The sequence below is a fragment of the Lithobates pipiens genome, unplaced genomic scaffold, assembly GCF_037356315.1.
Source record: "Lithobates pipiens isolate NorthernLeopardFrog02 unplaced genomic scaffold, aLitPip1_a1.2 Scaffold_8, whole genome shotgun sequence".
Classification (NCBI taxonomy): Eukaryota; Metazoa; Chordata; class Amphibia; order Anura; family Ranidae; genus Lithobates; species Lithobates pipiens.
The window spans coordinates 411,758,198-411,771,497 of record NW_027507903.1 but is presented as its reverse complement, the minus strand read 5'-3'; the positions used below and the strand labels follow the sequence as shown (position 1 = coordinate 411,771,497).

The following is a 13,300-nucleotide window of genomic DNA, read 5'->3' as shown; positions in this document are numbered from 1 at the left end:
ATCATGGTAACGAGCCTATGATGTAGGTCTTTACCATGTGATCAGCTGTGTCCAATCACAGTTGATCACAGTGTTAAATAGGAAGTGACGGTTATCGACACGCTGACAGCACGTAAGTAGAGGAGAGCCAATGAGCAGCTTTTCTCACAAGGGGGATCAACACTGATAATCGGTGCAGCCCCACCAATGATGCCCGCTAATGCCTACCAGTGATGCCCATTGGTGTCCATCAGTGCTGCATACTAATGCCTTCTCATCAGTGTAGTCTCATAAGCGCATATCGGTGAAGGAGAAAAATTTATATTTTTTTGGGTCGTTTAGCAAAAAATAAAAGTCAATGGTGATTAAATACCACCAAAAAAAAGCTCCATCTGTCTAAAAAAAAAAAAAAAAAAAAAGTTAAAATTTTTGTTTGGGTACAGAATTGCATGACCGCACAATTGTCGTTCAAAACGTGACAGTGCTGAAAGCTGAAAATTTGCCCGGTTAATGGTTAAATGGTTAAAGCTAAAAGATGTTTTGTTTAAAAAAAAAAAAAAAACACATATACATATATATATATATATATATATAATATATATATTATAATATATAGTACAGGCAATAAATTTTGCAAAATTAGCACGACGGCTTGATAGGTGAGCTGCAGATCATTAGCTTGTCTGAAGTCTTGGCAAAAGTTAATACAATGGATACACAATGATAAATGAAAACATATAATGAGAAGATATGTATTGCTGTATTTTTTTTTTTTTTTTTTTTTTTTAAGTTAGCTGCCTGGCTGTCATGCTGATTCAAAAAGCTCTCTAGAGTCACTGACCTGGAACTAGTGTGCAGATAAAGAGTTCTGACTTTCCCCTGACTTCCCTTATTGCATGCTGGTTCCAAGCCTGAGACAGCTAGGCAATTTAGCATTTTTAGAGTAAGGTCAACCCTGGCAACCTGCATATTTCTATCAGCACACATTTCATCTGAAAGGAAAGCTGGAAAAATAATTAATTTTGTTTCTGTGAAGGTACATCTCAACATGGAACTGCCTTGTTGTCATGGCGGTGCTTTGGCTTCCATGCTTTCTGATTCCCTAGGTTGAAAAAAACCATAGCAATAAAGGATGCTGACTTTGATTTACATGCAGAAATATTAAAGGCAGGCAACAAGCATTTTCAGTTAGAGGTGGTCAATGACAGCCCCAGTATTTTTAGTTTTGAACAGAGTAGAGAAGGATTAGAACTCCTGTCAGAATTTTTACTGTTAAATATGGTTCAATTAGGCCTGGTTCATACTTATGCAGGTTCTAGTTGATGCGATTTGCATTTTTCCACACACATTTTTGATGCATTTTTATGTGTTTTGCACTTTTGGGAGGTGTCTGTTTTGCAGGAGAAACCCATCAAAAACGCAAGCATTGTGTTTTTTTTATGCGTTTCCATTGAAGTCTATGGAGCCAAAAACGCAACCTGAAGTCCCTGACCCTTTCCAAAAATTGCACAAATATAAACGTGTCCCAAAGGAAACTATGTTAAATGGAATATATATATATATATATATATATATATATTATAATATAATATATATTTTTTTTCGTGTTGCTGTTCGAGGGTACCCCTAACTTTCTGTCTTGTAAAACATCACAAGGAAAGGAAGAGAGGGTAAATCTCAACCTGGCGAACAGTAACAGACAGGGGTTCTAATCCTTCCCCCTTTATCTGAAACTAACAAAACTTTTGCCAGGACATACAGTACTGGCTTACAGGTGCTAATGACCACAGTCTTTGTTTCTATATCTGCTTCTTCACTATGGCTTTAAGGCCCCATTCACACCTGAGCGTTTTGTAGCTTGAAGCCTGAAGCTACAAAATGCTAGAGGGGAAAAAATCTATTATTCTCAATGGAGACGGTTCACATCGCCACTCCATGTCGCCTGAAGCCGAACGCCGGTAAAAATCGCGGTAAATTCGCTTGATTACGCTACGCTCCGGTGTGAATGCAGCCTAAGTCAGACAAGAGACTTTTTGGCTATTTAAGCAGAGCGTCCACTGCCTCATGCAACCTCGGCAGTAAAATGCAAGTAAGGACTGTGGCCATTGGCACCCTAGAAGAAACCTGAACCAGCTGACAAGTAAATATTTTAGCACTCTATCTGGCATTTCTGCAACACAAAGCACCTTGGCTCAGTGAACCATATAAATATATAAAAATATTAGGGCTGTTACTGATTACAATTTTCGCGTTTGAACAATATTTTTTATCAACTAATTTTGATTAATTATAACGCACACACATCCTGAGAGTTGTAGCTCCCCCCTCCTCCTTCATCCTGGGATTTGTAGCTCCCCCCTCCTCCTCCATCCTGGGATTTGTAGCCCCCCCCCCTCCTCCTCCATCCTGGGACTTGTAGCCCCCCCCCCTCCTCCTCCATCCTGGGACTTGTAGCCCCCCCCCCTCCTCCTCCATCCTGGGACTTGTAGCCCCCCTCCTCCTCCATCCTGGGACTTGTAGCCCCCCCTCCTCCTCCATCCTGGGACTTGTAGCCCCCCCCTCCTCCTCCATCCTGGGACTTGTAGCCCCTCCTCCTCCTCCATCCTGGGACTTGTAGCCCCTCCTCCTCCTCCATCCTGGGACTTGTAGCCCCTCCTCCTCCTCCATCCTGGGACTTGTAGCCCCTCCTCCATCCTGGGACTTGTAGCCCCCCCCCCTCCTCCTCCATCCTGGGACTTGTAGCCCCCCTCCTCCTCCATCCTGGAACTTGTAGCCCCCCTCCTCCATCCTGGGACTTGTAGCCTCTATCCTGGGACTTGTAGCCCCCTCCTCCTCCCTCTCCATCCTGGGACTTGTAGCCCCCTTCCTCCTCCTCCATCCTGGGACTTGTAGTCCTCCAGCCCCCTGTAGAAGTAATGATGTAGAATATGGGGTGTCACCTACATAGTGGCAGCGATCAGAGCTCATAGGAGAGCGGTGTAGCGCTCCCTCCAGCACGACTGAAGCCCAATCTCCGGCACACTCGCACATCAGGCTGCGGATAGAACTTTCCTCCCTCCAGCCTGCAGACACAGCCAAGCCCCGGATCAGCTTGACCCGCAGACACTGCACAGACCCTCGTGTAGTCTGGGGAGTGCTGGAGGAGCACTCCTACTCCCCTACTACTGCTACAACCTGAGAAGTGCAGCTCATGGCAAAGCACTGCTGAGAAAAGCTCATTGAGGTGCAGAGGAGCCCTCTGATGGCCAATAGTGAGAATACAGCAGACAGAAATTTGGTCCCTGAAGACCCGGAAGCCGGCGAAGAGGTGAGTACCGATCAAAAGAATTTTGATTGATCAAACGAATTCATCGAGGAATTAATCGTTAATTTCCGCAGCCTTTTTAAAATATGGATCAATTTTAAGCATTTAGATACTTGTAAACCTGACCAATTCTCATGGTTATTGAATAAAAATATTTCAGATGGTGTTTTCTTTAGAAGTATGTATTTTTTGTTCACTTTTTTTTTTTTTTTTTTTACCATATTTTAACTCCTGATACAGATTTCATTCGATCTGAGTTTAGCTCGTGGCTTGGATTATTACACAGGAGTCATCTATGAAGCAGTGCTGATCCAGAACCAAGCAGAATCACAGCAGCAGAACGACCACACAGAAGAGTCAGTCAGTGTTGGCAGTGTAGCTGGAGGAGGACGTTATGATGGTCTTGTAGGAATGTTTGATCCCAAGGGAAGGAAGGTTCCATGTGTGGGAGTCAGCATTGGAATTGAGAGAATATTCTCAATCATGGAGCAAAAAGCTGAGGTAAGTAGTTCTGGTCTGATTGATTATCAATTAAATAATAATGGGATTGAAAGGAGATGGGACAATACTCTTTAACCACTTCGCATCCAGGCAAATTCTGACACTTCGCTCCTACATGTAAAAATCATAATTTTTTTGCTCTACAATTACATAGAACCCCCAAATATTATATATGTTTTGTTTTGTTTTTTTAGCAGACACCATAGAGAATGCAATGGCGGTCATTGCAACTTTTTATCATGCACGGTATTTGCGCAGTAATTTTTCAAACCCATTTTTCATGCTTTAAGAAAAAACTAAATTGTAAAGTTAGCCAAATGTTTTTGCATAATGTGAAAGATGAAGTTACGCCGAGTAAATAGATACCTAACATGTCACACTTCAAAATTGCACACGCTTGTGGAATGGCGCCAAACTTCCATACTTAAAAATCCCCATAGGCGACGCTTTAAATTTTTTTACTGGTTGTGTGTTTTAAGTTACAGAGGAGGTCTAGGGCTAGAATTATTGCTCTCGCTCTACCGATCACAGCAACACCTCACATGTGTGCTTTGAACACCGTTTTCATATGTGGGCGGGACTAACCTATGCATTCGCTTCTGCGTGCTAGCACACGGGGACAGGGGCGCTTTAAAACATTTTTTTTTTGCCTCAGGCATCTTTCAGATATAACCCCACAAAGCCGATGGCGTGCGGATACAAAGTGGTTAAAGTGATTGTAAAGGCTCATTTTTTTTTGTTTTTGTTTTTTAAATAACGTATGCTTACCTCCACTGTGCAGCTCGTTTTACACAGAGTGGCCCGATAGTCCATTTCTGGGGTCCCCCGGTGGCTCTCGCGGCTCCTCCCCTCATCAGATAACCCCCTAGGAGAAGCACTCTCCCTGGGCACTCCTGAGTCCACCATTTGCGCCTATAGTCACGAATGCCAGACTTGGCCCCGGCATCCGCGTCATTGGATTTGATTGACAGCAGTGGGAGCCAATGCCTGCGCTGCTATCAATCTATCCAACCAAGAGCCAGGACCCCGTGGAGAGAGGGACAGTGCGTCCCCTCTGAGGGAAATACAGGGCTCAGGTAAGTAAAACAAGGGGGGCTAGGGGGGCTAGGGGGCCAGTCACTGCCAGGTGTTTTTTCACCTTAAGGCATAGGATGCATTAAGGTGAAAAAACACGAGGGTTTACAACCCCTTTTAATATGTATGTCTGTTATCCAAGGAATCTAGACTAGCTAGGTTAATAATTTGGTTGTCTGTTAGGTACACATAACCACTAGAGAGCATGTTGGTATTGGGTTTTGTTTTACTTATTGCATACTGAAGGAAGGATAAGGATGCAACTCTGGATGATGCACCCAGTTTTGACACAGCATACAGACCCAGAGACTGAGCCATGGGCATTGATGCAGTGGGTTTGTTCTTGCTAATTTACAGCAAAGATTTAAGGCTGTAGGTCATAGGGGAGCAGCAAATCTGGCTGAACACCTATATATGAAAAGTGCAGTAAAAATTAACAATTTTTGTATCGTCTGTAAAAAATAAATAAATAAAAATATCTTAAATGATGTAAAATTAAATGATTTGGAGTAGACCGCATTTCTCTGGATATAATTTATATAATAGTTTAAGCCCATTCATTTATCTTGAGAAGTTAACAATTTGGAGAGTTTTTTTCAAATTCGATTTCTTACGACAATCTCTACATTTATATGAGTTTCTAAAGCCTATACACACAATGTGATTATCAGACGAATGATCGTCTGTTTTTTTGCATGCCAAACTCGTATCGAAAGTGTAGAAGTTATGAAAATAAAAATTTGGAATTATTTTTTCGGATGACAATTGTACTGATCAAACTAAATTGTAGAAACTGGTATCATACAAGAAAAGTTTTGTTTTTGTCCCTTTGGATAATTTCAGACAAAATTGTACGATCACTTCGAAAGTGATATTTTTTTGTACAGATTTATGATCGTGTACGGGCTTAAAGTGATACTAAAGTCTGGTTTGTTTGTTTTTTTTCTTTAAAAATAACAAACATGTTATACTTACCTGCTGTGTTTTGCACAGAGCAGACCAGATCCTCATTTTCTCTGGTCCTTTGCCAGCTCTCTCGGCCCCTCCCTCCTGTCAAATGGCCCCCACAGAAAGCTTGCTATGGAGGCACCCAAGCCGAACCGCTGCACTGTGTGTCCATTCAGACACATAGCTGTGATTCGGCCCCCTTCTCTCTTATTGGCTAACTGACTTTCATTGACCGCAGCAGGAGTCAGTAGCGCCTCTACTGAGTCTCAGCCAATCAGGAAGGAGAGTGCCGGATGGCTCAGGCACTCGTGCACATCGCTGGAGGAAGATGGGGCTCAGGTAAGTATTGGGGGGCCTAAGGGGGCTGCTGCACACAGAAGGTTTTTATCTTAATGCATTAAGATAAAAAAAACTTCTGCTTTTAGAATCACTTTAAGTGTGAAAGAACTTTGTCAGTAAATTAAATAATCCAGCAGGTCAGGAAATGTGCGATTATATTAAAATCTAAAACTGCTGGGTCAACCTATTTCTTGAAGTGACCTTTTCAGTTATTAGTTTAAATGACATCTGTTACAACTGAATATGCAGCTGTCTGTTAATAGGATTCAGCAAAGGTCTGTAGAAGAAGCATTTACATATTCAAGTATTAAAGCTCAACTCTAGCCAAAAAAATGTTTTGGATAAAGTGTGGAAAAGTTAGAAACACTGCTTTGTTTCTTGCTGTTGGTCTTTGTTTTAGGAAGATTTCCCTTCATTTCCTGCATTGGTGACTAAGGCCATGGCAGGCACACACTGTGACTGGAACATTAAAGGGGTTGTAAAGGCAGACTGTTTTTATCCTTATGCATTAAGATAAAAAAACCTTCTTTGTGCAGCACCCCTCTAATGATTTACCTGAGCTCCTTCTCTCTCTAGTGATGTTCACGAGTGTCTAAGCTGTCTGCGACACTCCTGTTGATCGATTGAGACACAGCAGGAGCGCCATTGGCTCCCATGGCTGTCAATCAAAGTCAGTCAGCCAATGAAGGTAGAGCAGGCCCAGGTCAAGGCTCCGTGTCTGAATGGACACGCAGAGCTCTGACCCGGCTCGGGTCCCCCCCATAGAAAGCTGCTGGCTGAGGGGGCACTCGATAGGAGGGAGGGGCCAGGAGCAGCAATGAGGGACCCAAGAAGAGGAGGATCTGGGCTGCTCTGTGCAAAACCAACTGCACAAAGTAGGAGGGTATAACATGTTTGTTATTTAAAAAAAAAAAAAGAGACTTTACAATCACTTTACATAAAGAGAAAGTTCCTCCAAAGAGAATACAGAAAAGCCCAGCAGACGACTACTAACCCTTCTCCACTCCAATATGATCTGTATCACTGTTGTAGTGATATCTCTTCATTGTGCCTGTCAGGGAGGGGAGTCCAGTAAGGGATCAGACACCAAAAAAAAGCTGGCAGTGGGTCTCACCCTTCTTCACTGTCTGAAAATCTAAACATTAAACTCAAAGTTTATTTTGTCTCTACAAACATGAAATAAAGAGATTTAATATCATTAAAGTGACCAGGGTGGAATTTACTAAAACTGGAGCCAACAGACTCTGGAGCAGATATCCATAAACATTCAGCTTGATCAGTTACTAAACCTAAAAAAAAACATTTTTTATCTTCATGCATTGTTTTTCAGTTTCTATGTGCCCCCCTTCCCCTGTGTGACGGGGAGGAGAGGGGAAAAGAGCTCAGCGCTGTGTACAGCCTCATCTATTCTCCCCTCTTTTCCTCTTCACACCGCATTCGAGCAGCAGCAGGAGCCATTGGTTCTTGCTGCTGTCAATCAGATGCAGTGAAGAGGAAGTGGTGGGTGGGCTTAAGTCCTGCTGTGTAAGTCTATTGAGCACGGCTCCATAGACGCACAGGTCAGGAGTGTGCGGACTACGCTTCTCCCCATAATAAGCAGCTGGCTATGGTACCCCTAAAAAAAGAGGAGAAGCCAAGATCACCACTGGGGACCCCAGAAGAGGAGGATCTGGGCCACTCTGTGCAATACCACTGCACAGAGCAGGTAAGTATAACATGTTTGTTATTTTAATTTAAAAAAAATATTTGACTTTAGTAACACTTTAAGCTTTCAAAATGAAACCTAGAAGCTGATTGGTTACTATGCACAGCTTCTCCTGATTATCTGCTCCAGTCTTCCTTGAATAGTTTTCATTCCAATTATCCTTTATGGCAAAGTATGGCTGACCAAACAACCGTTGACTATCAGATGTCGATATAGATAAGAAATTTGGCTGAACTTGGGCTTCAGCTTTGTTGGACAGAAAGTTGTCATGCAGTGCCAGGGCAAATTTATAGCCTTCTACATTGATCTATCTTTCACCAGGCTTCGGAGGCAAAGATTCGAACCACAGAGACACAGGTACTAGTGGCAGCTGCTCAGAAGAAACTTCTGGAAGAAAGGATGAAACTTATTGCAGAACTCTGGAATGCTGGGATCAAGGTATTTCATTGTGCCTGATTATTTTCCGAATAATGACCTAGCATGTTCTGTTTATCGATTAGCCAGACGATAAGCAAAAGCAAAAAAGCATGGGAACGGGGTAATAGAATTGTTAGAGGATGAGCTGAACCCATACTGACCTTGTAGTAATACGTGTAAGATTTTTTTTTATTATTATTAAGCATTTAACAGTACAGGAGGTACTGTAACCCCTTTGCCTGCATCTTTCTACTCCCCATCACCCTATCCCTATCAGAATATTAAAACCCAATATAAACACAAATGGTCTCTTGTGTTTTTGTCTGTTATACCTCCTATTAAAATGTCCACATTGGTAAAACATTCTCCCCATGTACAGGGGTAATAAATACCAGCCAACCAGGAGCATATCTCCTATTACTTTGACTACTTAAATTGGTAGTAAACTGTAGAATTTTTTTTTTTAATGCCCTCCTGCCTAGCAACTAGTAAAGCTGATCTCTGCTCCATGTGATTGGAGCAGAGATCAGTGTTCACTAAATGAAAGCCCAGCCCCCCACAGTTAGTAACACACCCCTAGGAACACTTAACCCCTACACTGCCACCCACTGGTTAACCCCTTCACTGCCAGTGTCATTTACACAGGAATCACTGCATTTGTATAGCACTGATTGCTGTATAAATGACAATGGTCCCAAAAATGTCCGATGTGTCCGCCATAATGTTGCAGTCGCAATAATCGCTGATCACCGCCATTACTAGTAAAAAAAAAAAAATTATTAATAAAAATGCCATAAAATTATCCCTTATTTTGTAAACACTATAACTTTTGCGCAAACCAATCAATCGCTTATTGCGATTTTTTTTTTTTTTTTTTTTTTATCAAAAATATGTAGAAGAATATGTATCGGCCTAAACTGAGGGGGAAAAAAATGTTTTTTTATATATTTTTGGGGGATATTTATTATAACAAAAAGTAAAAAAGAATGCATTTTTTTTTAAATTGTCGCTCTATTTTTGTTTATAGCGCAAAAAATAAAAACCGCAGAGGTGATCAAATAACACCAAAAGAAAGCTCTATTTGTGAGGAAAAAAAGGACGTCAATTTTGTTTGGGAGCCATGTCGCATGACCGCGCAATTGTCAGTTAAAGCGACGCAGCGCCGAATCGCAAAAAGTGGTCTGGTCTTTGACCAGCAAAATGGTCCGGGGCTGAAGTGGTTAAAGAGGAGGTAAACACTGATGGGCATAGTAGTCCATTATGTTTCACTTAACTGACACAGGAGCCAGCGATGTCACCGCTGTCCCCTGTAGTACGGAGCGTCCATCTTCTTCCGTGTATCGCTGCTCCAGCCACTCACAGCACCAGAGGAGTGATGACGTCACTTCCGCGCACGGGAGCTGCCACTAACGGCATAGTGCGCCTGCACGTCGCTGTCTACGGCGCATGCGCCATAGACAGTGATGCCTGTCTTTTAATAAATATCTACTAAACCGTGTAGGTTTTGGAGATATTTCTTGGCCCTACAGGTAAGCCTTAATCTAGGCTTACCTGTAGGTCAAAGTGGTTTGTAAGGGTTTACAACCACTTCAATATAGCCTGGATTTCCTTTTAAATGGTTTGTGATTTGGCAGGTATCCTATGTAGTGCAACTTGCAACCTCTTACTTTATGACAGTGTGTGCTGCATCCAATTTGCTTAGATTTGCTCCTTGCAGCAGCTACACTTTCTGAAGAATACTCTATGAGGATTGTAATTCTTCTTTGCTACCTACCATGATTTCTGTTTAAAACCAACACATTTTCTGTTACATTTTTATTATGGTTTTTGATAAAGTTTCCAATGGGTACACTTTGCTTGAATGTCTGTGAAGTTCTTTATTTGCTACCATACACTCTAAATACCAAGTGCAGTTGAAATTGATCGTAGAATACAAGTCACAAAATAGCAGAGACAAACAGGTGTGCTTGTTTGCAGGTATATTACTACAAGGGGGACTTATATTTGGCAGCACAGTGGTGTAGTGGGTAGCACGCTCACCTAGAAGTAAAAAAGGTTGCTGGTTAGAATCCCAACCATGACACTACCTGCCTGGAGTTTGCATGTTCTCCCTGTGCCTGTGTGGGTTTCCTCTGGGTACTCCGTTTTCCTCCCACACTCCAAAGACATGCTGGTAGGTTAATTGGCTTCTGTCCAAAAAATGGCCCTAGTATATGAATGCGAGCTGGGGACCTTGGATTGTGGGCTCCTTGAGGGTAGGGACTGATGTAAGTGTGTGATGTATGATGTGGAGTGCTGCATAACTTGCCAGCGCTTTATGGGTACCTTAAATAAAATAATATAATAGATGAGCATCTTAATGAGACACAATGTACAGGGACAATTGTAGACACTCACTCAGATTGGACTGGTGTCTTTATTCAACCTTACTTACTATGTAATTATATATACTGAAGAATATGTAGAAAGCCGTTTAGGAAAGAAAAGATAGTAAAAGTATTTAAGAGCTTGGAATTAGGGCTGCAACTAACGATTATTTTCATAATCGATTAGTTGGCCGATTATTGTTTCGATTAATCGGTTAATAACCTTTAAAAAAAAGTGTGTCAAATTGACATTCATTTTCAACCACAGTGACGGGACAATTTGGAAATAATAGAAAGACAATGTAGGGGGTTTTCGTTCAGAAATTACATTCATTTTAAAAACAGAATGTTAAAAACAAGTGAAAATTTCAAACAAAATTCTTTCAGTCAGCGAATGTACAAAGATTTTTCGTCTGAATATTCTCATCTGAAAATTGATCTGTGTGGTCAGCATAAGACTCGGTGCACACCTATGCAGTTTGCCTTTGATCTGTTTCTGCAGTGCTTTTTGCTGTACGTTTTTGATTTTTACGCACGTGATTTTACTGCAATTTGCATTTTTTTTTGGGCAGACTAAAAAACACAAATTGCTGCAAAAACGCATTACATGCCTTTCTGCAGCTTCTCCATTGAAGTATATTGAACCAATAAAGCACCATTTTGCATTAAAAGTCCCTGACCCTTTCGGATATGAATGTGTCCCATAGGAAACCATGCAAATGAACTGTAGTACGTTTCTGCAAAAAGCACCAATAAACACATAGATGTGAACCAGGTCTAAGACTAAGTTTAGTAACATAATGGGGTTAAAAAAACTAAAATTAGCCCTTTATAGTATAAAAAAAAGCAGATAATCACTACTGTAAGGGATTCATTTTTTTACTGTAGAACAGTGAAAGTAATATTTACAGTAGCGATTATTTGCTCTTTTTGTACTATAAAGGGCTCATTTTAGTTTTTAGTTTTTTAACTCCATTATGTTAATGGCTGATTAAAGTGGTTGTAAATCCTTACAAACCACTTTGACCTACAGGTAAGCCTAGATTAAGGCTTACCTGTAGGTCCAAGCAATATCTCCTAAACCTATATGGTTTAGGAGATATTTGCCCGAAAATGGGCACCGCTGTCTACGGCGCATGCGCCGTAGACAGCGGCGCGCAGGCGCATTGAGCGCGGCATTTCCAAGAATGGAGCTGCCGCGCGTGTCGACTCCCATGCGCGGGAGTGACGTCATCGCGGCTTTGCCGAATGACAGCGGCGGAGCTGCGAGACGCCACCAGCAAGATGGATGCGGCGGACTACAGGGGACAGCGGGGACTTCGCTGGCTCCTGTGTCAGGTAAGTGACACATAATGGGCTACTATGCGATGCATAGTAGTCCATTATGCTTTGCCTTTGCAGGGAATGAAAGAGGAAGTAAGCCCATCAGGGTTTACTTCCTCTTTAATCGATTATGAAAATAGTAATCGATTAATTTCATAATCGATTAGTTGTCGATTAATCGATTAGTTGTTTCAGCCCTACTTGGAATATATTTTCTTTTCTGCAAATTTACACTTAAGCTGGCCATACATTATACAATTTATTAGATTTACCTTCAACTGTGCAGTGCAAGGGCCTGCCTGATTGTATACAAATTGAAAGTGTTTAGGTTTGACCTCATATTATATGGTTTTGGTAAATCTAAAGGAAAACTGTACAAGAAAATTGTATAATGTATAGTCAGCCAGTATTGTTCACTTACCTAAATGTCACCATATTGTCTGACAATCCAGTCTTTTGTATTTAGCAGTAAAACTGTTTCTTAACAATTTACATCTTGGTGCTCACAGGCAGAAATGTTGTACAAGAAGAATCCAAAGTTGCTTAATCAGTTGCAGTATTGTGAAGAGACGGGCATTCCACTGGTGGCCATTATAGGAGAACAGGAGCTTAAAGATGGTGTGGTAAAGCTGAGAGTGGTATCTACAAGGGAAGAGGTATGCTTCCTTCTCATGTGTTTTGGTTTTGTATTATAAAAACTCGGTAAGGCTTTGTTTCTGATGTGACAATCCTTTGCTGATTTGTGTTCTAGTATATGTAGAGGTATATAGAATTGTTTTATATATGTGATGGAGCTGTGTGCAAAGCACAACACATGTGGAGATCATGTTCTTTATTTTGGGGGCTCAACCAGCAGGGTGACGGATAATGTGAAGGCCACAAGGCCATAATCCTTACACAGTAAGGGACAGGCAGTAATCTAACAGGGTGGAAATAGGGCACAACAAGGGATAAATGCAGAGGCACAGGGCAGCAGTGCAGGCAGGCAGGTTAAGTTTTGAGTTGCAGGGCAACAATCCAGACACAGTGAAGGACAACAGATCATGTGGCAGCAATCACAGTTCAGAGAGGTATACTACTCGCATCATTGGTTCTTGGCAATAATGGAGGGCCAGTTTGGCATCAACACACACAGCAAGGCAGCAGATAGGGACAACAGTGATGTTTCAGTGTCCAGATAGTAGTTGCAGCCAATATGGAATGGCTGGCCCAATAGTCGCACTCCTAAAATACTCCAGTGGAGGAACTATATGTCCCAGAAGTTCTAATCTCCTTCTGGTCTCTTTCTAGTGGGACCATGCAGCCCTGAGTTTCTCCATGCCACTAGATGCATGCAAACGCTGA

General features: G+C 41.8%; 1 protein-coding gene across 1 annotated transcript in view; it reads left to right on the top strand.

Annotated features, from left to right (window-relative positions):
* HARS1 (histidyl-tRNA synthetase 1) overlaps positions 1-13,300 on the top strand; it is a gene marked incomplete in the record, with an annotated part of 58,612 nt that overhangs the window by 42,306 nt on the left and 3,006 nt on the right. Inside the window, 3 exon segments of the mRNA XM_077474145.1 lie at positions 3,524-3,784; positions 8,172-8,288; positions 12,466-12,612. Coding sequence (XP_077330271.1) covers positions 3,524-3,784; positions 8,172-8,288; positions 12,466-12,612 — 525 coding nt within the window.